This window comes from Acomys russatus, chromosome 14 (genome assembly GCF_903995435.1).
Source record: "Acomys russatus chromosome 14, mAcoRus1.1, whole genome shotgun sequence".
Classification (NCBI taxonomy): Eukaryota; Metazoa; Chordata; class Mammalia; order Rodentia; family Muridae; genus Acomys; species Acomys russatus.
In genome coordinates, this window is record NC_067150.1 from 45,305,713 (window position 1) to 45,333,557 (window position 27,845).

At 42.7% G+C, this 27,845-nt stretch overlaps 1 protein-coding gene across 1 annotated transcript in view; it reads right to left on the reverse strand.

Moving 5' to 3' along the window:
- Elmod1 (ELMO domain containing 1) overlaps window positions 1-27,845 on the reverse strand; it is a 52,968-nt gene that overhangs the window by 9,608 nt on the left and 15,515 nt on the right. The window contains exons 2-10 of the mRNA XM_051156474.1: window positions 25,471-25,571; window positions 15,877-16,022; window positions 15,699-15,727; window positions 14,264-14,361; window positions 11,742-11,871; window positions 5,862-5,995; window positions 4,230-4,298; window positions 3,746-3,769; window positions 1,066-1,116 (exon numbers count right to left, since the gene is read on the reverse strand). Of these exons, the coding sequence (XP_051012431.1) occupies window positions 1,066-1,116; window positions 3,746-3,769; window positions 4,230-4,298; window positions 5,862-5,995; window positions 11,742-11,871; window positions 14,264-14,361; window positions 15,699-15,727; window positions 15,877-16,022; window positions 25,471-25,487 (698 nt within the window). The 5' untranslated portion in view covers window positions 25,488-25,571. The remainder of the gene's footprint in view (window positions 1-1,065; window positions 1,117-3,745; window positions 3,770-4,229; window positions 4,299-5,861; window positions 5,996-11,741; window positions 11,872-14,263; window positions 14,362-15,698; window positions 15,728-15,876; window positions 16,023-25,470; window positions 25,572-27,845) is intronic.

A 27,845-nucleotide genomic window follows, 5' to 3' on the forward strand; every position in this document is an offset into this window, starting at 1 on the left:
ATATTTATTGCAGCATTATTTATCATGATGAGACATAGAAACTACTCAAATATGCTAGGAAGATTCCTAGAGAAATTAATTATGGTAGTTTTGGGTGTTAGTTAAATTATGGTAATTTTACAGCTAACTAAAATTGTATTATTAGAGACTTTAAAGCAAGATACATGTGTAGAACAAGCTGGGATTCAGTGAAGGTGCTCATGGGTGCATGAAGAAACAGAATGAAAAGCTGTGAGTCTCACTATGGGTGTGCACAAGTGATAGGGCAGGCTGAGTTCTGGTTAGTATGCCTGTGTTTTTCAAAATTTAAATTTTTCTGTGGGAAATATTGTTATCACTACAAAGTATACCTTATGTCCCTATTCTACAGAAAAGGGAACGGAATACGTAAATTCTCCCTGTTGTTATAAATCCAGCATAGAAATTTTTTTGTTTGTTTTTGTTTTTTGTTTTGTTTTGTTTTGTGTTTTGTTTTTTGAGACAGGGTTTCCTCTGTGTAGCCTTGGCTGTCCTGGACTCGCATTGTAGACCAGGCTGGCCTCTAACTCACAGCGATCCACCTGCCTCTGCCTCCCGAGAGCTGGGATTAAAGGTGTGCAGCACCACCACCCAGCCAGCATAGAAATATTTTTAATGAAATAGGCCACTAATAATATTTGCTGATTTGTTTGTGTCTCATGTGCCACGCATGTATTTCTGGAGGTCAGGAGAGGATTTGAGTGCTCTTTCCTTCTACATATAGGTTCCAGGGATCGAATGCAGATCACCAGGCTCAGTGGCAAAGTCCTTTACCTGCTATGCTATGTTGCCCGGCATCTAAAGTAAACACTTAAAATAATTTTTAAAATTCACTTTAGTGTTCTATGAGCATTGGTGTTTTGTCTGCGTATGTATCTATGCACCATGTGAGAGCCTGGTTCCCATGGAGGCAAGAAAACAGCATTAGGTCTCCAGGAACTGGAGTTATAGATGGCTGTGAGTCACCATGTGGATGCTGGGAATCCCACCCAGTTCTTTTGTCCCCGGGCCAGGGCTGACAGTCTTCATGCACAACTCAACACTTACCCAATTGCTTTATCCATCCTCTTCTTCTCCCATTCTGTTTTGCTGAATTTGCTGAAAGAAAGAACAAATAAATACAGTAACACTTAATATTTAATTTGTTCTTGCTCTCTTTGAATGCCTATATTAAACTGGTAACTACACATAGATAATATATGTTACCCTATTATCACACTAAGCAGTCTGAATGTGTCACTGTTAAAAACAACAGCACAATCTCGGCGGCGTGGTAACACACATCTGTAATTGCATCACTCCCCACTAGTGTTGTTGCTTTTAGAGTTGATATATTCAAACTTATTAGTGTTGGATAACGTACATATACATATAGTTAGCAGTTTTAACATAAGCCAATGCAGGAAGATTTTTGAATTATAGGTCAGCCCGAGCTACCTAATAAGACCTTGCCTCAAAAACAAACTTTAGAGTTGGAGCTACATACAGTTCTTAAATTCATCTAAGCTGGAAAAAGGAGGATTTTCTAGAGCAGATGGCAAATGACATGCTACAAACACTCATGTAACTCCACAGCACACAAGCACAGAAACATTGCACAGGGTGGCTATTTAAACACATGTGCTTTCTACTCTACGAATGACTGACTATGATGCCAAATCATTGCTAGACTTCATGGTAAAACATTCCTATTTTAAAAGTGTGCTTTCTAACCAACAATCTATAAACTAAAGAGGCACCAAGAGAGTTTGCCTCTACAAAAGAATCATCTTCCAAATGGGTTGAAATTAAAAAAAAATTGTATATCCATTTTCTCTTCAACAAAGCTTTTGAAAGTCCACAGTGCATCCATATGTATTAAACAAAATCTTGTGTATATAGTTGCTAGATAAAATCTTTGTCTGCATTTTAAATATAAGAAAAGGCCAAGTAACTTCCACTTATTTGATTACCTATAAGATAGCCCCTAGACAAGCAAACGAAAACCAACAGGCCTAATTATCCTCTTGAAGTTGCATCTATGTTTATCCCTCCAGTTACTGTCTCTCTGGACAGTCACAATGTATCATACTTGCTGAAGGATACTTGCGAACATGCCCTTAGTCCAGATAGTCATGTCTCACTGTTGAATACCTAAAATATGTAAGGCCTGGTAGGAGCTATGATGATGCGACAGCTGGTCAAAAATATTTCTTTCAGACAATTATGTAAGAAGTGGATTCGCATTTTCGAGACACCGTGATTCACATTTGGTGACCTTTACCATCAGTTGGAAGCAGCTAATACAAAAGCCTCTTTCTCTTTGACTGGCTTGTAGCTTGAGGGATAAAGCAGGTTCTTACAAAGCACATGCACAGAGGCCAGTCTTCTCGAGAGCAGTCCATAGCTCCTCAAGCACGCTTTGACGGCCTGCGAAGGAGCCTCAACTGCGAGGCCTCTGTCGACCCTCCCCTTGTTTGAGGATGGCTTCCTGACAAAATTAATCTCCCTTCAATGGTTAGTCAAAAAATATCTTAGGCTTACTATTACTTCCCCAGATCACAGACTATCCATGGCCTCTGGTTCTGAGGTGAGAAACACCACTTGGAAGGACATAAAGACTCCCAGTCATCTTTAATTAGAGGAGTTCAGAGTGTAGAGATTATGCAATCCAGAAGACAGAGTTGAAAAGCCAAAATAGCTTGAGTTTGACCATATAATCTGTCAAGGAACAGCTAGATGACTTTAATGGGTTTCTTAAAATAAATAAAAGTAAAGAAAATGAAATTTTACTCTTTTAAGAAAAGATTTAAGTATTTACTATTCATACACTGTTCTGCCTGCATGTGTGCCTGCAGGCCAGAAGAGGGCACCAGATCTCATTACAGATGGTTGTGAGCCACCATGTGGTTGGTTACTGGGAAGTGAACTCAGGACGTTTGGAAGAACAGCCACTGCTCTTAACCTCTAAGCCATCTCTCCAGGCCCCTGAACTTTTAATCTTATAAAAGACCATAGATGTAAGTTTGGGAACAAACCCAAGTCATGTGATTTCTGAGTTATAGACTGGTATACTAAAACCTTCAGTTTATTTAGCCAGTAATCATTAAGTACCATCAGATGGAGATTTAAAAAAAAAGAAAGGCTTATGGGACCTAGCTGGTAAAATAGAAGGAATCTTCATGAGAAGAGCTACTATTTACAATAATTAAATTGGAAAGACATCAATTGAGGCCAGGAGTGAGGGGGGCGGGCAGGTTTTTAATCCTGGCACCAGGGAGGTAGAGGAGCTCTGTGAGTTTGAGGTCAGCCTGTTCTACATAGTGAGCTTCGGGTCATCCCTAGCTAAATAATGAGACTGTGTTTCAAAACAACAAACAAACAAACATACATACAAACAAACAAAAACCAAAACCTAATCGAAGACCAAACTTTCACTATGGAAAAAGATTTCCAAATAAAATGTCCCTTGAAGGGACTAGGTCATATGTGTGAGGTGTTGACCTTCTTAAAGGAAGGATTAACCCTCCTTCAAGCCAGGCATAGCTCAGGCTTCCTGACCTAGATTAGTTCAATCTGGATTTTAGCTCATAAAAATGCAGCCCACAAATAACCAACCATATTAGAGTAAGAGTTGGTGAATGCTTGCCTTTAAAGGTGTTTTTCATAAGTCTACTTACTTTATAGAAAGTCTTAACCTATTCATTCTAAAATAGAATAAAGCAAAACACAAAAACAAAGAAAATACCTTATTTCCTCCTTAGTGATATCCCTTCATGTATTCAGTCAAAGAAAAAAAAAAAAAACATCAAGTAAATGCAAATGAAAACACAAATACAGTCTTGAACTGTAAAACAAAAATAGCCTAAGTAAGCTGAGCCTTTCTCTGTTGTTGGTCTTTGACTTTGTGTCTTCCCGTTTCCCTCTATGTGCACTCCCTGGTTTCTGAATTCTTTCCTTCATATCTGTCCCTCCATGCTCACCTTTCAATTTTCCTAGACACCCTTGACACGCACCTTACTCGAAGGACACCTCTCTGCATTCTGAATCCTGAAATGCCTATCTGAAGTGCTAACCTTCCTGACCAGCGCCTGCCAAAAAGGCTAGTGAGGGCATTTTAAGCTTGGCTTCCAGTGAGCTGGCTCTCCTGATATTCTTCTCTATAGATCCATGTGGGAAATGATATTTACTAATCCGAAAAACCTAATCCTTCTTTTATTCCGAACAGTTACCTGCATTTTGGATGAACGGAGTCGGAGAGGACCTGCTGAGCCACTGTGGCATCCCGTTCTGCGAAATATCTGCAGGCAGAGGGAAAGACAGTCACCTCACTTGGTGAGAGGCCACTTGCACTCAGAGACAGATGCTGGCATGGGACCACCACACTTCTAGAGCCAACAGACTTGAAAAAGTACCTGTGAACTTTGTTATTACCCAGAGAGCCAAGTATACAGTAAAGCATTATCGAGGATTCAGGTGATTGAAGCGATGGAAGACGCCATAGTCAAGGGCCTGAGAGAAGCAGATCTCCAAGTCCTTCCCCTCCCCACCCCCTTCTTTCCTCTCCCTTCCCCTCCCCTATCCTCTTCCCTCCCCCTTCCCTCTCCCTTCCCCTCCCCTCCCCTCCCCCTTTCCTACCCTTGGTTTTTTTTTTTCTTTTTTTCTCCTATCCTTCTTGTACACACTTTCTCTCCCTTTTTTCCTCCTGTCCTTCCTTGCTTCCTGTTTTCCCGCTAAGGCAGTGCCTCCCATAGCTCGGGTTGGCATTGACACCATTATGCAGCCAAAGATGAGTCCTGACCCCTTTGCTTCAGTCTCCCAAGAGTTAGGAGTTACAGCCGTGCGCCCCAATGCCCAGATCAAAGGGATCTTTCTTAGAACGCAGTCACACTCTATTTGAATTTTGGTGATTAGAAAACATCTTACAGAACTTAGGGATGTTAATAAAAACCAAACTTCTGCCTTGGGTGGGGCTTGGCAATGAACTTTCATAATAAGCATAAAGACTCACACAGCTTCAAATGTACATCATAAAACATATTTAACATAGACAATAATAAAACTACAGCAAAGTTACTAATGTCTGCCTACACAATTCATTAGACAAACCTAAGAAGGCAAGGGAAATTTAAAGCAGCAATTTTAGATTGCTTTATTTATTTTATGTGTCTATGCACATGTGGTTGTGCACCTGTGGAGGTCAGAGGGCAGCTTAATGGAGTCAGTTCTCTCCTTTTACCATGTAGGTTTCTGGGCTCAAATTCAGGTCACAGAATGTGGTGGCAGGCAATTTTCCCTGCTGAAACATTTCAAGGCCCAGTATTGGCATTTTATTTCAAGGTACATATTGAAAAATGAGCAGTGAAATGACAAATGGTACAAAATTTGCATTAGCTCTTTTTGAGGGTCTAAAAAGAATTCAGGCCATCAATATAAGAGGGTATGTTTTTGATGTGCTTAAAGATTTACATAATAAAAAATTAAAAATACATATCTAAAATCTGCTTTAAACATTTCTATGCAGTCTATTGAAATATAGGCAAGGCGCTGGCAAGTTTTAAAATTGTATGATCCTAGCCAGGTGATGGTGGCGCACACCTTTAATCCCAGCATCCGGGAGGCAGAGGCAGGTGGATCACTGGGAGTTCAAGGCCAGCCTGGTCTACAAAGTGAGTCCAGGACAGCCAAGGCTACATAGAGAAGCCCTGTCTCAAACAAACAAACAAACAACCAAAGTTGTATGATCCTGATTTTTCTCTTCAGAGAATTGGTTGGGCTTGAACGCAATAGCTCCTCTTTGCAATGTCAACACCGGCAGGCTAAGCACATTGCTTTAATGCTCAACTATTCTGTATTTTACTCACTGTAAATTGTAAAGCCCCAGAAGACCCATTCCTCGAAAATCGGTTTTCGGATCATCACCTTGGAAACCAATCTCACACCACTGCTTAGAAATCCGGGACTCCAATGGGGTGTTGGGCTTCAGGAACTCCCAGAGCTGGAGGCAGAAGAAAAGAGAACCATTCTTGGATGTGCACACACAAGTGCCCTGTCTTCTTGGCTCAGATGTTGTAAGTTGTATTCTGACAGCGGGATTTGTAAAGGTGAATATATGCACATATATTTCAATAGCAGTTCCCACAGGTGATGCAACACCTTTCTGGGTTGGATGACAGAAAAGCAAAAATGTGATTTCACAATAAGAGCAAGAGGTTATAAGCCTTGACTCTCAAGAGTGAACAGTAGAAAGCTCTTATGGAGTTGTTGCTTTGAAGGCAGTGGAACACATACCTATATATTCCCAGTGTTTCAAATCTTTGTATTTCTGTTCCTAATTAATGAGATAAAGAGATAAATAATATTCCACAGAAATGCTCTTTGGCATTCTCTAAAATATTTAAGACTACAAAGGAAAAGGAGAGTGGAAAATGTTGAGGTCACTTTGTTGTTCAACTCCATAGAAACCTTGTTCTAAAGTTACATCGATACGCTTAGCATGAACACCATTCACAAAAGCAATAATGGATGGCTTGAGTTTTATTTCTTCGGTCTCACCTGTGGAAGGAGTGAGAGCAAATACCGCACAGCTAGATAAGGTAACACCAGCACCATTCATGAGTAAGCCTCAAGACACATTAGCAACCTGAGGAGTTGCCTAAAATAATTTCACTCAAAATCAACTGTGTACCAGTGGAAAATATAAATTTGGAACACCACTCTCTGCTCCTGTTATCTGTACAAAATTAGGTTTAGCGCCCATCACAATGATCGAGATAGATAGACAGGTGGCAGGGATTGTGACTCATGGTTCTGTGTAGGAATGGAATGCTTGCAGATTAATGCGGCGCTGAGCATCCTGACCCAGGTGCTGGGAATTGAGTTTGGGTCCTATGGGATAGCAGGAAGGGCTCTTAACTGCTGAGCCATCTCTCCGGTCCCACAAATATCATATATATTCAAATATTATATTTTATTTCTTTGTGTGTATATGTGGTGGTCATATGTGTTAGTATGTGGTGTGTATGTGTTGTGGACATGTGTGCAAATGTCTGTTCACTTGAGTGGGGCCAGAGATTGGTATTGGTATTGACTATCAGGGAGCTTTTGCCTCAGATTTAAACTTCAGGCCTTTGTCCCCCCCCCCCCCCCCCGCCCCTCCAGTAAGAACTTTGCCGACAGCCTTTCTCTAGGCCCCAACCCTGTAGTTTCTCCTCACTATTTCAGAAATAGTTAAACTTCCGAATTCTTTATATTATATGACTCTTAAAGCGTCAACAGAACAGTAACACAAAATTGTCATGCTTTATTGTGAATTGTCACATATCAGGCCCAGTGTAAAGTGTAATATCTAGTGGCAGAAAATATTAACAGGTAAGAATCTGCAGTTCAGAGGGAGAGAGGCGGTCAGTAGGTAACGTGCTTGCCACACAAGCGTGAGGGTCTGGGGCTGATTCCCAGCACTCTGTACAAAAGCCTGGAGTGATGGCTCAAGCTTTGAATTCTAGTTCTGGGATGTAGAGAGGTGAGACTCTGGAATTTGCTAGTTCCAGGTCAATGAGAAGCACTGTCTCAAAAAGCAAGGTGGGTGGCTTCTGAGAAGTGACACTGAGATTGATTTCTCACCTCCACACTTGTGCATGAATCCGGACACACACACACACACACACACACACACACACACACACACACACACACACACACCTTCTGCAGCTCGTGTTCACATATTGTGGTTTTTATAGACACGACTTTAATATTACTTCTTCATAAGATATAACATTTATGCTGATGTCACAGCACCAAACCCAGGCATGGTGCTGCATGCCTGAAATCATAGCACATGGGGAGGTAGAGGCAGGCAAGTGGATCAGGGGTTCAAGGTCAGCCTTGGTCACGCAGAGAATTAAAGGCCAGCCTGGGTTAGCTGAGCAATGAACTGGGTCAGCAAACCCTGTCCCTGATCTCTCTGGCTATGTTGGGCAGTGCACCGTGTGAACTCTGTCTTCACTACTCCCTTCTGTCTTTGCAGTAGGATAGCAGCTGGGGGCAAGAGGATCACTCACACATAGCTATATGACCCTGAGACACTTACAAAAATGCGTGTAGGCCAACATTGGCCTGTGTGCTTTTGTTGGCTGACTCTTATCCTAAACAATTTTGTGGAGTAGAAAGTAGGGGTATTATGGCCCATCTTAAAGATAAAACTCGAACTGGGGCAACTATACACACCACCATTGGCCAGGCTCTGCAGACACAAGGTAGAGTGGGCATGGTTTCCTCGGCAGAAGCAGGGCCGAGCAGTAGTCGGGAGCCCTTTCTAATCATGTGAGCTTGCACAGTCACTTTAGCTGCTCATCCTCTTGTTTTTTCACCGCCACCTCCCAAAGGTGGCAAACAAAACAAAACAAAACAAAGCGAAGGCTATTGTGAGAATTAAAGGGGAGAACTAAGTTCAGGATTTACGGTAGCGATCGGAACACAGCAAACACCCAGCAAGTGTTTCAATATTATGACTTTATACTTGGAATTCAAATACCCAGGAGGGCAGAATGAAGACCTCACCTCTGCGTGTGTTTGGGAAGGCTGGAGACTATTTCAAAATCCAATGAATAAGGATTTTAAAAGCCAGGCAGCTCCTTCCTTGAGAATAATGAACACTAGTCAGATCAACGAGCAAGTTCCTGGGCACCTGGGTGTCACAGCCTAGTCTGTGTTATGCTGAAAGGCTCTGTGTGTGATGGACGGGGACGCGGGAGATGGAGCTAAGGGAGACACAATGGGAAGAGACTAAGGGGCAGCTCTGAGCAATACGGACTCTCTATTACAACATGCAGGAAAATTGAAGATGTTTTGTTTTGTTTGAGAAAGTATCTTTCATACAGCCCAGACTGACCTTTAAAGCCCAGTTATCTTGCTCTGGCCTTCCCCTGCGCTGTAGAGCCAGCCATCCAGGGATTAATATGGCTTGACTAGGCTCATAGGACCTCTCTGTCAGTAGTTAAGGGGTGGAAGGAGCTGTGCGTGGTGGCGCACTCCTTTAACCCCAGCACTCGGGAGGCAGAGGCAGGCAGATTGCTGTGAGTTCGAGGCCAGCCTGGTCTACAAAGTGAGTCCAGGACAGCCAAGGCTACACAGAGAAACCCTGTCTCAAAAAACAAAACAAGACAAAAACAAAAACAAACAAACAAAAAACCATAAGGGGTGGAAGGAAAGGGTTGGGTGGCACCTGTAATCTCAGCATTTTGAAAGCGCAGGCAGGAGGACTGCCACAAATTCAAGGACAGACTTGGCTACATAGAGAGTTCAGGACCCAGACACACAATAACGAAGTGAGACTCTGTCTCGGGACAATAAATAAATAAATAAATAAATAAATAAATAAATAAATAAAGTGCCGAACCCAATGCTAAACAGTTCTGGCTTTATTGTTTAGCAGATATGTGATAGTCAGACAGTCAGAACCTGGAGTAAAATAAATGTAGTTTTCTCATCTCTAAAACAAATAGTCGCTACCCCAATTCGTTAGCCATGGCATCAGAATGATAGCACGCTCACACTCAAATCCCTGATAAGCATTAACAGGCTATTTGGATGTGTCTGAAGCTCATGACACTGGCCAAGATAAACTCAGAATTAACAAATAGGACTTGGGTGCCTGCTGGGTGCTATCTTTAGCTAAGTGTGATGGATGGCTAATCTTGCTTCTCAACCTGACAACATCTGGGATTAACAAAACCCCAAGCAGCTGGGCATGCCCGTGAGAGCTTTTTCTTAGATGGATCTTTTGAGGTGTGGAGACCCACTGTAAATCCAAGCCACCTCTTCTGGTGGCAGCCCACATACAAGGTCATGGAAGAAGGAAGCTTTTGCTTTTTGGCCTGCTTGCCCTCACTCTCAACAGCAAGTTCACCCGTTTTTTCCCTGAGTCTTTGTTGGTGCTTAGAAACATCCAGTGTATCAGTGATTCAGGATTTCAGCACAGACTGAAAATTGGCAGCTCTCTAGGAATTCCCTGGGACTCCAGCACCAGACTGGAACTGATGAGACATCAGTCTTGTGGGTTAAACAGCTATGGGAGCTATCAGGAGACAGACATTGTTGGATTACTTGAGTCATAGTTGGTAAGCCTAATAAGTCCCATTTTAATATCTATAATTCATTGTTAGTTCTGTTACTTTAAAGAACTCTCTCTCTCTCTCTCTCTCTCTCTCTCTCTCTCTCTCTCTCTCTCTCTCTCTCTCTCTCCCCACCTACTATAAGCTATCTCACGTATGAATCCAGCCACATAGCAGGCATACAAAGGCCATAGCTAATTCTGAATTTATCTTAGCCATTGGGAAGCACTTCAGACATGTATAACCAGGGTGTTAATCACACCAATTCATTTCATTTTCATTCACCTTGATCCTTGTTACGAAATCACTTTGTTGAGTTTGATAACCTCCACCTGGGGGATGGGCAATAGGAGGGGGTAGAACTCAGCTAGTCAGTTGAGCTAGTCTCTCCCCTCAGCTGGTCAAGAGAGAAAACGAAGAAGGAATGCTATTGCCAAGCCTGAAATTTCTTCAGTTTTAAATGATCCCTTCAGATCCAGCACTAATTAGTAGGGACAAATGAATCACCAGCTAAGTACTTGCATACACAGAAACACACACTCTTTCACACAAAACACAAAATGCAGTAAAGAAATTACATTTGTTGACATAAACAAAGGTAAGGCAGATAAACAAATGCTTTGTCCTGTTTTGTTTTTTTTTAAGATTTATTTTAAATTACTTACATGTGTGTATCTGTATATGACTACACATACATGAATACAGGTGCTTGGAGAGGCCAGATGAGGGCATCAGATCCCCTGGAGCTGGAGATACTGGTGGTTGAGAGGCCTCTCCCCCCATATGGTCACAGGGATTCTAACTTTGAGCAGTAAGCCTTCCATGCATCCCCTCCCCTAGATTTGTCACTCCCTGTTTGAACTTTAGGAAGAGACAGAAAAGCACTTGATGGCAGAAGAGCATCTATTTCAGAAGCAAATGTCTGAAACATTTTCATTTAATTACTAGCTCCAAATGTTGGTCTGAATTTTATCATTTGGAGCATAATTTCCTCATATTTTGGTGTTTCATGGAAAGTTTTATTGCTCTTTGATGAAGATGCAGTGTCAGATCTCATAAGATTTGAAGCAAGGATGCTTACAACGCCATGTTACTTTCCTGGCAGTCTTAATGTGCCAAGTAGAAACCTTTACCTCCTCTTTGAGTATTTGCCAAGTCACATGAATAAATAATCAACACAGGGATCTTGGGTAATTTCCCCAGAGGGCTATTGCTGAAGCAGAAATCATCCTCATTGTATTTGATGTGTATTAAAGTCATAAGTAAAAAACCCATGACATGCTGACAAACGCTGCCTCATTTCTACAGCTTTCAACACATTTGAAAATCTGAGCTTGAGCCAAGTGCGAGGTGCCCCTCCCTGACAGAAGTCACCACGGATGTTTTCTCAGTTTATAAAAGCTGACAGGCTTTAAAGTTAATTTCCCATGTGAATTTTCAGATGAAAAAAATATATGTATACCTCCCACCAGGAATAGAACTCAGACTGGCCAGTCTGTGGCAGCACCATTGCCTTCCTCACCTTTGTATCCCCACTGCTTGGCTGAGTGCCCGGCTGAGTGTGAGTGCCAGGCTGAGTGCGAGTGCCAGGCTGAGTGCGAGTGCCCTCAGCTCACATCAGACAACACTCACCTTCAGAAGCATCTCTTCATGCTGGGGGTTCTCAGAATCGTAGGGCTCCCTGCGCAGTTTTTCTACATCCGCAATGAGGTTCCTGTAACCCACAATTTGCAGGAGGCAAGCTTGGAGAGAGACTCCCAACCTAAAGTACAGAGGAAGCCGAGTGTGAGAGATGAATGAGCCCATGTGCTGTCAGCGTCTGCTCATTTGATGCTTGTGTGAGAGAATGTTTTATGTAAATATTTTTGTATATATCCAGGGTATCATGCTGTAGCCCAGGCTAGCCTAGAACTCACTGCATAGCCCAGGCTGGCCTTCAGATTCATGGCAATCCTCTTGTCTGTTTCCCATCAGGCCTGCTTAGAAGCACAGCTCTTCCTGAACAGTGAAAACTCTTTTCCTTCATTTTACCTTTTTCTTAAATGCAAGTGCAACTGCTTAGTTTAAAAACAACCACCACCACCACCACCACCACCACCACCACCAAGGGAGACCTTCAAGAAGGACATTTGAGAGTAAGATGTGACAGCAGAGGTGACAATAGATTATTAGGCACTCTTTAGATGGGTATATTAAATTTACTTCAAAAGTCTGTGTGTGAGAGGGAGAGAAGGAAAGAGGGAGGGGGCCCTTAGGGCATTCAAGACAAGAGAAATTTCTGTACAGAATAAAAGAAACAGAGACAGCAGTGGTGATTGGGGGGGCGGATAGCAGGGGCCAGTGACAGCATCACCTTTGTGTGTAGTGGTGTAACAAGAGAAGAGGCGGTGCCACGAGAGAAGTCTCCCCTTCATGACAATTCCGCCGATGGTCTGTGAACACTTTCTCACGTGGAAACACAATCTGCTTTGCTTATTACCAGATGGACCACATTCTGTGGTCCAGAACAGATTCATCTCCACCACTCCCCTGGCAGCCTTGCTTATTTTATGGCATCTATTCTTTGAGTCTCATTTCCAGGGCTAAGGGGGGTGGGGGTGGGAAGCCCTGTTCCTTCAGTTTCCTCTCGTGGGGCATGACTTCTGATGCTTTGTGATGGGACATGCATCCTGCTGTGAATACACAGGAGATTGAATATATAGATGTATGCACATATATATTTAACAATAATAACTAAAAAAAAAAAGAAGCCATGATATTGAGAGAGAAGAGGGGACAGAGCACAGGGGGGCTGAGAGGATGAGAGGAAGGGGGAAATGATGTAATTTTATTTTAATTAAAATGCTTAAAAATTTAGCAAAGATTTAGTGTGTGTGTGCGTGTGTGCGTGCGTGTGCGTGTGTGTGTCTGAATGAGTTTATATGCACTAGAGCATTCAGGCACCTGAAGAAGCCAGGAGAGGGTGTCAGATACCTTGGAACTGGAGTTATTGGTGACTGTGAGTCCCCATGTGGGTCCTGGGAACTAAGCCCAGGTTCTCCATAAGTGTTCTTAGCTGGGGAGTCATCACTCCAACCCATGAAAAAAGATTTTAAAACTAGTGACCATCCAGTTAAATCAGCCTTAACGTCTGAGCGGGGAAAAGGTACAGCTTACTGGCTCTCAAGACTGCAGAAAGATGTAGTAGGCACCAGAAGGAAATGGAGGCTTTAAACATTGAACTCCCAGATAGATCAAGACTCAGCAGTGCCAAGCATACTCCGAAATCCCCTTCAACTCTGGCTCCATCTTCGTTAATTAGTAGTCTTTCTCAGCTGTGACATCTGAAGTCCTCATGCACTCAGACCCAAAAGACAGTTTTACTGTTACCTACCCCAACTTGTCTCTAAATGTACCTGAATTTAGAATGTATTCTGCCCAGTGCCTTGAAGGTCCAAATTTCACTAACAATTGCTGCACTCAATGGAAAATATAAAGCTAAATTTAAATGTCGTGAACAGTGCCAAATGCATTTGAATACTTCCAAGATGAGAGGAATAAATTTTAAAGTTCTAAAGTATCCATATTAAAAAGTCTCTTCCTCCCACGCACGCCTGTCTTCTTGACAAGCAGGTAGGAACTGTCTCCAAGATTATCAGCCCAGCATGATGAAATATTCATGAGGGAGCTGGAGGAATATTCTAGATGGAGCAGAATCAGCATAAGCACATTTGTGATGTGAACAATGCAATTAATGTAAAGCACAGCCATGGAGTAATGTCCTGCTGATAAGTGGGCTTCCTTGATCTTCTACCTTGATGTCAGCTTGCACACCCTCCTTTCCATTCATAGCAACAGGACCAGAAGCCTAAAGCCACTGCATTTACAAACATGTAGAGGTCCTGTTATTATTATTTATTATTGATCTGAAAGTCAAAACACTGCAGATGACTATTTTAAAGAGAAAGGAGAGATAAACAGACAGACAGACAGACAGACAGATACATACATACATACATAGATAATAGATAGATAGGTAATAGATGGAGAGGGAGAGAGAGAGGGAGAGAAGGAGGGAGGGAGAGAGAGAGACAGAGAGACAGACAGACAGAAAAATAGACAAACAGAAATGTGATTTGTTCTCTGTATTTCTTACACACAAGCCCAATTCTTACTGTGGATTGATGTCAGGGTTAATTTTTTTCAACTCCATGATGTCATCAATAGTCTTTTCGATTGCATCGGGGTGAACACTCACTGATGTCTGCAACAGCTGCAAAACATCTTTGAATCAGTTTCTTTCATTAGCACCAATGGCTTAAATAATACCTCTTGGGATGGCGGCTTCAGGGACTACATTTCTGCACTAAAGTAAGCGCTAAAAGCAGGTTGATGTACTGTGCTTGAGTCCCGATGCACTGTTTTCCCACAGCTGGGGTGGTTTGTATTTTGCTTTATTCTTTACCATTGTCATTTGTTTCAAGCTATTTATATTACAGTTCCCTTTTCACCTGACAGGCTGAGGCCCCTGGGGACATAGTCTAAAGCGGTGGTTTTCAACCTTTCTAACGCTGCGACCCTTTAACACAGTTCCCCATGTTGTGGTGACCCCCACCATAAGATTATTTTCATTGTTACTTCATAACCTCAAGTTTCCTACTGTTATGAATCATAATGTCTTCTGATGATCTCAGGCAACCCTTGTGCAAAGGTCATTCGACCCCAAAGGAATAATAACCCACTCGGTGAGAACCGCTGGTTTAAATGTTGCCAAAGTTAAGAGAAGATGAGATAAAATTACCAAAAACCTTCCAAAGTAAATATGCTGTTTCTTATGTAGGTAGCCAGCTGTGTACTCCTCTAAAATTATTTATTTTATATGTAAGGGTGGTCTGCCTGAGAGTACATCTATGGCCCACGTGTGTGCAGTGCCCTTGGATGTCAGAAGACAGTTACTGATGGCTGTGAGCCTAGTGGGTGCTGGGAATCTAGCTTGGGTCCTCTGAAGAGTTTCTAATCACTGGCCTCTCTCTAGCCATGTGTGCTATCCTTATTGTTAGTATAATGACTTCTCTGATTTCATTGGAAGCTCTCAAGTATAAAGTTAAGTGGCTTGACTACTGTGGAAATATTAACTAATGCTATTATTTCACTCTTATTTTATTATTTAAAAAGTGGTATAAAATGAGTTAATTCAGCACTAAACTTTCCAAGTCTGCCTAGAAACTGTCATATATGTGAAACTGTATGTTAGCAATGAGCTAAGCACTTTCTGTTTACATTAGCTTTTAGTCAATGATACATTTTTCATTCTCTCTTGGTTTCATTTTTTTTTTTTTTTTAGTTTTTATTGTTTCAATTTTTTATTACATTGTGTATATGTCTGTATGGGGTGCTTATGCTACATAGCATGAGTGAAAGTCAGAGGACAGCCTGAAGGAGACACTTCTTCCATGTGGGACCCAGGAATCAAGGCCAGGCTTGGTGGCAGTAACCTCTACCAGCTGAGCCATCATCTCACTGTTCCACAATTTTTATGCTTTATGATAGAGGTAAGCCCCTCAGTGAAAAGTTATTGAAAACCAAAAACAAGGAGACGATTTTACTTACCTTACTTTTTGAATCCCTCAGCGATGTTTCTGTTAAAGCAATAACACACACACACAGACACAATGTCGTTAGAAATAACGCGTGCTGAGTGCTTGGGTGTTACTTACTGAACTATGATGTGACAGCCTCAATCCCACCAAACTCTTGAGTTCTGCCCTCCCTTTTGCGTAGTGCTCACCGATTTTCATGGTTCTAGAAGCTCCAGGTTTGGTGCTGTAGCAAATCCTTTGCAGTTCACACCTTCCCGTGAGCTTCCGCATCACAAACTTCATGCAGCGCCACAAAAACTTACAGTAGAAATACAGGCACACCTGGATCAGCATCCTGTGGGGAACAGAAAACAGCACCCTTCCGATAGAAAGCTGGGAAAGAACAGAAGGCGACCACCACCAGCAAGAGAAAAAGGTAGGAAGAAGGGTGGCCGTCAGATTTCGGCGTCCACGGGTGTCCACCACTCCACTCCAGAGAGTGACAATAACACGGCTGCACAACTCCAGCCAGCTGAGGGTAAAACCCTGACATTCTTTTTCTGCCATCTTTGTCTAAAGTATTTTGGAAATCAATTAGCGTTGACATTGCCTCTGCCTGAGACACTGGGTGGGGGTGCCTTCTCTTGCCTAAGCTGTTTAGTCCCTCCTCGCCCGCCCACACCTCCCGCCATTCCTTAAGGCCCTCCACTCAAACCCCACTGCCAATCCCAGCACTCCTTGCTTCTGCCCTAAAGCTTCCCCACCCATTTGCAGAGGAGTCACTTTTGACCTTCTATTCTTCCTCCAAGAGGACAACGGTCTCTGATTTAAACTTTTCAGGTTTATTCCCGGTCTCTCACTAAGCAATGTGTTCTTTATGGTAGACTCGCGCTCACTCCAGAGGCACCTTGGCAAACAGAGGATCATGCTGTCTCTGAGCGTATATGTATTTACATGTAAGTGAACTTGTGAGTTTTCTTTTTTCTTTTTTAATATGGATTTTTAGATTTAAAAACGGAAGTGCCTGCTACTTTATGCTATTGTTCAGAAATTTCACAGTGCCTCTTGCTTTAGAGACAATGGCAGCCTGTCACCCAGAATGCTATGTTCAGCCCATGTCTCCACACTGTGTTCCTAGGAGACGGAGTTATTTCTATTATTTCACACTGGTGTCATTTCTAAAAGCCTCTCCCGCCTCCCTCAAATGTTCTCTGATTCCCTCTAGTTCCAAAATACAATGCTCAGGGTTATTCAGATCAATTTCAGTGGTTAACACTCTTAACAATGTGACTGACTAGTCAACTGAGTCTTTGGTTAAATTCATTGTTTGAATCATTTGAATATCTAATGTCATCAACATCCTTGTGTAAAAAGTAAAAGAGTCTAACGTGTACAAAGGCACAGGGTTTAGATCTCATAAACACAGAGCAATGTGACAAGCAAGATCACAGTATCCACGCTACTCCACAAATAGAAACCATGCAATACTTTTGCAGGCAAAAAAATCACACCCTAGGACAGCGAATAACACGAAAATGCTCATGATGTTTACTAAATAGGAAAAACCAGACACAAGTACACATACAATGACCTAAATTTTCTCTACGAAATAAAACAATTTTAATAGTGATAATATAAGCAATGGGAGAGGGCGGGCAGGGTACATGCTAACAGGGGTTTATTATTGCTAATTATTGAAGTCATCATCAGTAATTTTCCCTTGCTTTACTAAGTACATTTTCTTTTTTTAAACACGAAAATGATAAAACCCTAAGTCTGTATAAGATGATCACTGAAAGTCATTATCGGTTATGCTTTTTCTGTGTGCAGCCAGTTACTACGAAACCAGCTGGATGCTGCACTTAACTAAGTTATTAAGTCTGACATTTAAGTGTTCCAGTCAAATACATTCTAAGCTATGGTAGGATTCAGGTTAACAGCTTTCAAAAAAAAAAAAAAAAAGTTATCCTAAAATTAAATTTAGTGGAACATTTTAATTAGGCAAGTGAGAAGATTATAAAGCCGCAATGTGTTCGTTTGGAAGATGACTGTTATTTTCTAACTATTGGATGTCTATTCCAGAAAAAAAAAAAAAAAAATGGAGAGTTGTGTCTCCATTGGTCTCCAGACAAATAGTGAGGGCAGTAATCCTGGGAAGGGTCGCTTCTGTTACAGAGTAGAGGGGGAGAGCCATCGTAGCTGTTCAGTTTCCAGTTTTCAGTGGTAAACGGCCTCAGCCTGTGGACTATAGTGTCCATTGAAGCCCCCTTTCAAGTCTATGCATGAGGAGGACTCTAGACCGCATGGTCTTTGGGTCTTTGAAGTACTAAGAGTTAAAAGGCTCTGGAAATTGCTGATGGAGTGCTACGACTTAGAACTTGAATGTCCTCCAAAGGCCCATGTGTTAAATAAAATCTTGATCCCCGGGAAGGTACTTAGGGAGGTGGCGAGACCTAACAGGAAGTCTTTTCACCGGGGCCTGTCCATGAAGGGGACAGTGGGACCCTGCCCCTTTCCTCCTCCTCCATGGCTGTGTGGTCACAAGGTGAGCAGCTTTGGTCCCTGAGGACTTCCAACCTGAAGTGCCACTTCGCCACAGGCCCAGAGTGACAGGACACAGCAGTTACTTCAGAATTATGAGCCAAGTGGCTGGCCTTTTCCTTTGAAGTTGCTCTCAGATATTGATCGCAGCAAGAGATGCTTTTTAATGCGCGGAGCTCCTTCATAGTCACTCTGCCCAGAGAAAGGGCGTCGGCCATTTTATAGCTTAAGTTAAGCTCCGCAATGTGTCCCCTGTGACTGCTGTGTCAGGCCAACACACAGGTGTGGCTTGAGGCTTAGAAATACCACCTCGGTGTCAGGGAATGTCTATCTGTAGAGTGACTTAGAGCCTGGATATCATTTCTCCCCAGGTCTCCTTGTATTTCAGAAGAAAAGGCCTGTGTGGCTTTTTATGTTAAGAGAGGGAAAAAAAAAAAAAAAAAAAAAAAAAAAGAAGATATATTCTGTGTGCTTTTCTCTCTCTTTTCATATTTACATCATCAAAAGTAGTGACATGCACTAGAATTGCATGGTGAGGCTTAGGATGACAGCACCGCTCTGAAGATGCGCCAGATGACTATGGCAGCCCTTTCCCACAGTCACATAAACCACACAGCAAGCCATGAGTGACAAAACCAGTGAACTGGCACTCATGTGCTACCCACTCCCTTGTAAGCTTCACGCTTGCAGTCTTTTAACATTATTTGTTATGCAGAATAAATTTCTCATCTCTCTCTCTCTCTTTTTTTTTTTTTTTTTGAAAGAAGTGAAACTTCTTTTAAAGACGTATGTACTTTATATGCATAAGTGTGCTGGCATGTGTGTATGTGTGCCACATGGGCACCCGGTACCTGCGAGTTCAGAAGAGGGAGTTGGCTCCCCTGGGTCTGGAGTTAGGGATGTTAGTGAGCCACTACACAGATGCTAGGAGCCAGACCCAAGCCCTCTGCAAGAGCTACAAGTGCTCATACCTGCCGAGCCATCTCTCCAGTCCCTCCCTTATTTTTCTATTGAGCTAACACACACAGACATTTTATTTAAAGAACAGCTTAAGATCCTAAGTACTATCCTAAGAAATATCCAGAACTTCAGATCTTCAATATTTCGGCAGACATAATCCGTTTTGTGCATAGGCCTGGTCTAGGCAAGGCATGCTTGGAGGCAGGAAGTCAGATTCCTCCCTGCATTTTGAGGGCAGTAACTAAATCCAACAATCTACCCTGTGCAAGGACCAGACCAGCAAAGCTCCCATATGCATGGCTTTAAGCCCCAGAGCTATGAAGTTCATGGGGGGAGGGGGGGACACTTCATGATCAAGAGAAGAACACATTTTAAAACGGTGGTAAGTGTTTTGAGATTGTTAACTGTTTTGACATAATACTGTGAGAAGAAAGAAGGTAAGAAACGGATGCATGAATGTTTTCCCTTTTGGAGTGAGGAAGGAAAGGGAGAGAGAAAGAACGCAGAGAGGGAGGAAGGTCTGCCTAGCTCCTCCCAGGCTTGAGTAACCCAAACTCGCTCTTCCCTCTTCCCCACTGTGCTCTATGTCCTGAGTTCGAGAGGAGGCATTGCAAATACACCCAGGGGACAGACCTCCTCTGCCCTCTGTGATGGTCACCCACCCTGCTCTGTCTCTCACCCCTTCCACCAATGATGCAAGCTCAGGGGGCTTCTCCCAGCTCCACTCAACAACTGATGAAAGCTCAGTGTTAAGAGATGTTTTCTTTTCTCCATTAACCATCGATAAGTCTGTTTGGATCTTATAGGAATTCTAAAGACTAGATGGCGAAGATTCCGGCAGCTGGGCTGTGCACAGGCGGCAGAGTTCTGCACTGGCTTCTGCTTTCTTAATCTTGTCTTTCTGATAATGGTCCAGCGTGAGGTGCTGCAGTCTCTGGGCAGCACAGCGAGACTCGGACTCAGTAAGAAGAGCGGCTGTGCGTCTCTCATTTCCAACAGTTTCTGCTACTGCTGTTTATTAACAAGCTGTGTAGCGGGGTTTATGGCTGAGTCCATAGCAATGTTGTCCCATATAATGGTTACTACTACATTTAGTATTGAAACGCACTCTCTAGCCTGAGCCAGAATAACCATCCAGTGTACACTATTGAAAATGAATCATATCCTTGTCACCAAATAAAAGCCAACTCCTGTCTAGGCTGTATCCTTAGAGGAACGCTGTTAGCAGGAATGGGGCCTTAGGAAGAAGACAGTCACCTAGAGCCAGGCTGTGCCTGGTCTGAGGATGAGGGGGTGGGTACCTGTTTGTACACTAGTCCATCATCTTAAATCTGGGGGGGGGGGTCTGATGTCTTCATTTGAAATAATAAGAGAAAGCAGGCTTATAAAATAGTTTCCTTGAATGTGCTAATGAAAGTCAGTTCTTGCTTGAAGAAATCCTGCAAAAAACAAGAAGTAGGACTCTTGGTGAGAAACAAGGAAAGGAAATCAGTGCTTGGCTCAAATCAGAGCCTCCCGGATGAAATGAGCTCTAAGTATAGCGAGCCACGCAGCACGCCCAGCATCACAGGCACACTCTGGGACGACTTAAGACAGCCGTGGCCGCTGTCACGAAGTTCTTGGTTAAAGGAAGTGACAGTTGGTGTGGAACTATGTGACGAAGGGTGCTTGACCTTGTGAAGCAGACCCTTCTCCTCAGGAAGCTTCCCAAGGGAAAGAGAAACTCAGAAGGTGTGAGATCCCACGTCGGGGAAAAAATGCCCCAACCACCAGTAAAGCGTCTGGAAAAATGCTTCTCTCCCACAGAGCAGGGGAGGGTTTCCCTGTCACAGGCTTTCCTAGCATTCTTTCTCCAAAGGGACCGTACTGCCTTCTGAAAAGTCAAAACTAAGGAGGCTGGTGGGTAACTATCTTCCATGGTTTGATGCTGTCTCTAGTTCTGTTGCTATGGTGATGGGCACAGTTGTTGCTTGTTTCAATGCATGGAAAAAAATAAAACATGTGCACATAGATACAAGTGCATAGATATATGAACATTAGTCAGTTGTGCATGTGCATATGTACACTTATGGTTTCTGTGAGTATATGCATGCATGCTTTATATACATGTATAAACATGTTTGTGTGTATCTATCTATAAAAGTGCCCTGGAAAGGGGAAAATTATGACAATGGATTAAAGTACCAAATTTCTGTGAAAGGAACTGGGTGATTGGTTTACTTTTCTGGGTTGTTGGGTTGTTTGTTTAGGACTTAGCTTCTCCATCTAATAAGCTCCATGGATTCATCAAGTGATTCTAAGCAAATTCAGGCATAACCACACACCCCTGCGCTGTTGCCCCTCAAAAGCAGAGGAAATCAGTTGGTCCTGAGTTGAGTGGACCATTTGCCCGGATAGTCTAAAAATCAGACTGCAGATCTATTTGCAATTTGCCAGTATGAGCTGCTCCTCTTCCTCTTCCTCCTCCCCTTCCTCCTCCTCCTCTCCTCTCCTCCTCCTCCTCCTCCTCCTCCTCCTCCTCCTCTTCTTCTTCTTCTTCTTCTTCTTCTTCTTCTTCTTCTTCTTCTTCTTCTTCTTCTTCTTCTTCTTCTTCATCATCATCATCTCAGAACAGTAAAATACTTCACCCAATTACTTCAACGCCAGGAGAAATAGGCAGGTCTGCTGTGTTGCTCAGTTTCTCTCAAGGACATCTGAGTGTGGCAAACTCTTGCCCTTCTTTTCTTACCTCAGGACTGACTGTACACTTGTAGGTTCACAATGGAGAAGTGAGAGTCTGAGGCTGGGGTGGTCAGGGCAATAATTTATAAGGAGTGATTTTAAAGTTCCCTTCCTCAGAATTTTCCAAAATAATGTCCTTGTGATGTTTTTTTTAAAAAAAATCCAGTTTAAAAATAATGAAATTTGAATGAGGGAAAGATCTTGAGTACAAGTCTTGAGCCCTTGTTACCATATCAATCAATGGAATGAAAATAAATTAAGTATATTATAGAAACCAAGCCCTAAGTCTTAGTTTCGCTTAGGGTATAAAAACATGCTGACCTCCTTTTGAGATCAGAGAGGCACAATTTCTCACTCACTGTATTATTTGCTTTCTTTTTATGCAGCTGTGCCTAGTGTCAGACTGGGTGACAGTTGACCAAGATTTCATGACTGGAATTACAAGTATATCCTCCAGCTGGGTGTACTCATCCTGTAATGATTATTTGCTATATCTAATGTATTTAAAGAGACACACATCGAACATTTTCTTTTTTCCTTTATGCTCTGAATGGCTCCACTACCACTATATGCGACGGCAGCAGCAGAGGAGGTGGCTGTTGCTGCGATTTGACTGTGCAAAACTCAGGTTCAACCTGATCACCACTGTAAAATGCTAAGGGGTTGGACCAGTGACACCTTTTAGAAACACCTAGGCCGTGCTTGCAGCAGCCTCATGGGTGAATGCATTTGTGAGTTAGTGAATCAATCCATGTGTGATCCTGAGAGCAAGGCTGTCATATACTCTGGTTTGGGCATGTGTTATGTGCCCCTCTCATCACATAGAGCCTAGCGCAGTCTTGGGATTCTTCAGAGTCCTTGGCAGCCAGAAGATCCTCGCCAGGTGTAGGCCCTCAACCTTGGACCTCCCAGCTTCCAGAATCATGAGCTGAACAAGCCTTTTTTTTTTATTACTATTAGTTGCTTGGATGGAGGCATTTATGGGGGAAGGAGGGAGTGGGGACTAAGACAGACATCACATACTTTAACTGTGGGTTAAAACTCGTTCTTACAGTCTGGGGTCCTCAAAATTAGTCTAGTTTCTTACAGTCTTGGCATAGAGCATTTCATGCAGAGCATTTCAGAAGTTGGCAGGTTCATCTCCTTGTGGCCTTCTAAGTAATGCTGAAATAATTCTCCTCAGTAAAAGTCAGCTCCTCATTCCACCTAAGGTAACGGCTCAGGAACTAACACCTGATTCACTCAGGCAATGTTTACATAATCTCTCTCTCTCTCTCTCTCTCTCTCTCTCTCTCTCTCTCTCTCTCTCTCTCTCTCTCTCTCTCTCTCTCTCTCTCTCTCTCCCTCCCTCTCTCTTTCTCTGTTGAGATGAAAGGATTTCCAAAGCTGCCCAACAGCTATGAGACTATTGTTTTCAGAGTAAATAGTAATATAACCTAATAGGGTTTGTACATTTCTTGATGTCTACCCTCTCACATTCCATATACATTAATTTAAGATGAGCTGAAACAATATGGCAGTTAAAAACATTAAAAACAAAATCTCAAGCAAAAACCAATAATCAATTAAGAGTGGGCAATGAACCTCCTTTTATTATTTCAAAAGAAATAATCAGTGGAGGCCCCTCTTTCTTTTAGCATTTATTCATTTGGTGTCTGTATTTGTGATTGTGTGTGTGTGTGCACATGCATGTGCGTGCACAAGTGCATGTTTGTGTGTACCTGTTTGCGTGCCAGTATGTGGGTTGCCACGGCACACTTGTGGAAGACAACATGAAGCAGTTGGTTCTCTCCTTCCACTATGTGGGTTCTGGGGCTCACAATCAGGTCATCAGACTCAGTGTCAGCCATCTCTACCCTATGAGCCATCTTGCCATCTCCTCATTTCCTTATTAGCTCGCAGCCGGCTAGTCTATCTTCAGCTTCACTTAAGTAATCAATGACAAATCATCTTTATAAAATTATGCATCAAGTAAGAAGGAACACACACACACACACACACACACACACACACACACACACACACACACACTGACATGGTTGTGTTGGCTTCATTATCCTAGTGCTAGTCAGTCAGCATTTTATGGATAGATTTTCATTTGACCAGTTCTCAATCATCACATGAAGATAAACTCTACACTACAGTGTTAAGACCTCTACTGACCACACCACCACACCCATTCAGTAGAATAAGAAAACCTAGAGAAGCCAATGCTACAATTTTTCGTAAAGTGACTGGTTTGGGCTCAAGTTTTTCTGAAACACATAGAGACACGGAAGAAAAGGTTCATCAGTACAGGCTTGACACAAACCTCACTGTCACCATAACCACTGTGACGGAGGAAGCTCCTGGCTGCTAAACTTCCTGTCACATACAGCTTCTTGTTAGCATGGCTCTACAGCCAAAGGATCCATGTGTGTACTCAGGAGGTAGATGTAAATACCAATTTTTCTTGACTGCGTAAACAGGTGGGTTAATAACCATATCAAACAAAAACGTGTCAGACCAAATACATGTCTTGATGATATTTCAAATATGATCTTTTCACACAGCGTTGATAAACAAGTTAGTGAACAATTCTGTTCAAGATAACAAACTCTGACACTTGGAAATGGTTTAACTGTGATCTCCAGATAATTTTGTATAATTACCCAGTAGTTATCACTGGCCATAGCAAAGCACAGTGAATCCCTCACACCCTTACCTATGCCCCCCAAAACAATGGTGGAAACAAAACCAGTGGCAAGAAGAAAGCCTTGAATCACCTCTGATAGAGTTAACTGATTTCTTGAAAGAAGCAAGGCCACCTACAACTTGCCAAGAGGGTGGCCAGAGCAGAACACGGGATGTGTAACAAATGGAAGTCACTCTCTTGATGGAAAGGAGACCACAATTTTGGAAAATGTATTTGTTTTCTAATGCTCAGATTACCTTTGTCATATTTTAATATAATTCAATATATTTTACTAATAGAAAATTTGATGGCGACTAGTAATCTTGAAGTTAGTTATAAGGTGTCCAGCCAGTGTTTGCTAAACAGCAGGACTGTCCAAAGAACACTAGTACAGGTACTCTGTGCAGGTCAGTCTGGGAGCTGTTAATAGATACTGCAGAGACAACACCAGGCATCAGGAAGAAGCTAAAAACAGACTGTGGTCATGGAAAAGTACTAGTGTGGACTGGTGTGTCAGCCAAGCCCTACATTTTTGGAGATTTAATTTTTTTTTAAATTTCAGAGCAGTGATTTTACACAAATTACATTAACTGATCCCTTAATAGCTGATTCATGGACTCCAAATTGCAGGTGGCTGCCTACCACTCTTCAGGGACACATGTCTCCACGGTTGTGAAGAACATTTGTGTTCTCGGGCCCCGGCTCTCCTGTCACCTCCAAAGTATTCTCTCAGCACCAAAATGTCACAGAGTTAGGAGAGGAGCTCACACACAAGGGCCACCCTCGTACAAGACGCAGTGCCAACAGGCTCTGTCTTGGGATCACAACTGAGGAACAGAAGAAACTCTAGCTAGCAAGAGAGTTTCTCTACTTCAAAGGGCTCACCCAGGGAGCCATGGTCACTTACCTCAGGAAGTGCTTCATTGTGCAGCTGTTGACTTTCTGGCCGCTGTGCCAACTGTCTTCAAGCAATTGCGTCCAAATTTGTTTTTGCAAAGTATGTGTGGGCTACAAGGAAAGATTAGATGGAGTTACTGGGATTTCTGAACAAAACCCTCCTGTTTTGTTGGGGTAAGACAATATCCTCCATGCCCAGAACACTATCTCTAAAACTGCCCACAAGAGGAATTCAAAGGCTAGAGACGAATGCCACCTTTCACCTTACAACTGGATGATTAACTTTCCATTTTAAGTCACTTGCTGTGGATGATTTTATGAGCTTTGATAATAAGCCTTTTCTCACTGGGAGGTATTTTTTATTATGTTTTAAGGGACAATATGCATAAGAAAATAAAATAGCCATACAAATTACTGTCCCAGATATCCCATGACCTCCAGCCTGGTAGCTTAACTTTCCAAACGCATGAGTCACAAAGAGCTAAGCTCAGAGTCAGTACAGTTAGTATATGAAAATAGAAGAATTTGAATAGTTGCTCAAGAGCCAGGTACTCCTAAAACAGAAATAAATGATGAGCCAAGTTTAAGGTGTTTTGCTTTGTTTTATGGCAAATGAACAGAGTAGTAAGAGATCACATTCGCACAACTCTTTGCAGTTCAAAATTTTCTCCAAGGCTCAAGCAGCAGATATCATAGAAGAAAGGGGTAGAAAGAAGGAAAGGACAGAAGACCAGGAGAAGGGCTATCAAACGCCATCTTGAGGACATGACACGGCCATTACAGCCACGATCTCCCAGCCACTGTGGTTGTATGCCCATGGCCTGCATACGACTAGTCCCCTGATGAACTAGTGACTAGTGACAGATTCTGGGAGGGGAGGATCTCCAGCTGTGTGTCCATTGGTGAGGCCATCGAGTTCCAATGGACAGCCCTGGTTGAAGTCAGTGGGTCACAAAAAAACAAAACAAAACAAAACAAAAAAAAAAACCAGGACCACATGACTATAAAGAGGGGATTTTGTAAGCAGGAAAGGAGTTGATGAGAGAGGAAGAGAGGAGGGAGAGAGCATGAAAGTAAGTAGAATGTATTTAGACATGTGTAACGTTGTCAAACAACAAAATTAATTTTTAAAAAAAAAATCTCAAAAAATGTCTGCTTTCATAAAGCCTATGGCTTTTTGCACACCCTCGTTCTTCCGGTAAGGACGATACATGGGGAAGCAGCCTACGGAGAAGCAGGGGACGGTGAGGTGGACGAAGTCAACTTGGCTGCAAATAAGAGCAGAGAGAAGACACCCCTGAAGGAAGAGCAAGGAGGAAGGCCAGCTTCAGGAGAAGTGACTGGAGTGGAGTGTGCGGACACACAGCAGAGGCAGCTGTGTCACAGCTACCACCCAGAGAAGCTCAGAAGTCAGGGGACACAGCACAGTTAAAGGGAAGCCTTTTCCTTCACACTATTTACTTGTAAAAGTACAAGGTAGAGTTTACAGGATTGAAAAAATATCTACACATGGAGACTGTGGTTGATTGCTTCTGGAGAGATAGAGAGGGGAGAAAAGCCCTTCAGCTTTGGAAGTGCTTTTCTCTTAAAATGTGTCAGAAGCAAAATTAAAAGTACTACTTGTACATTTTGGGTGGTAGAAATATCACATCATTCATTGTATAACCGTGGCTTCTAAGTGAATTCAAAAGTTAATTTAATTATGTAGTGCTTGCAAAGAGCTTAAGGTTTCTCATATATTCACCTCCGCAAGGAATCAGGATGGTCAGGCTATATATTGGGTCATGATGAGAAACATTATACAATGCCAGAAAGGGACATGTTTCAGATAAACAAAAATAGGAGCATTTACAAGAAACACAAATAAACATGGAAAGAGCTCCCAGTGTGCAAAACAGGAACAATCTGGGCAAGAGAACAAAGCACTATCGAACTGGCAAATGTCACCAGCAACAAGTCTCAGGAACAGTAACCAGCCCTATGCGAATGATGCCGCCTCCTGTGGTTTCCCTTCACCCCATCACCCCAAACAGCAGACAAGCCCCAGTGGGAGGACATCCCGCAGAATGCTTAACTAGACTTGAAGTAAGGGAAGCTCAGTAAAGTATGAAGCCAAGAGGTGTGTGCCTGAGGAGATAGGTCCACTGGGCGAGGTAGCACAGGCAGGGTATGAGAGCAGAAAAGGAATATGAGGTAAGAGCTAAGGACGTGTGAGTAAAGTATGGCCCTGAGCGCCATAACTCACTGGGTGAAAGTGCTTATTGTGATGACCTGAGTTCAATTACCTGAGCCCATGACTCCTGAAAGTTGTCCTCTGACCACTACACACACACACACACACACACACACACACACACACACACACACACACACACACGGTAGCAT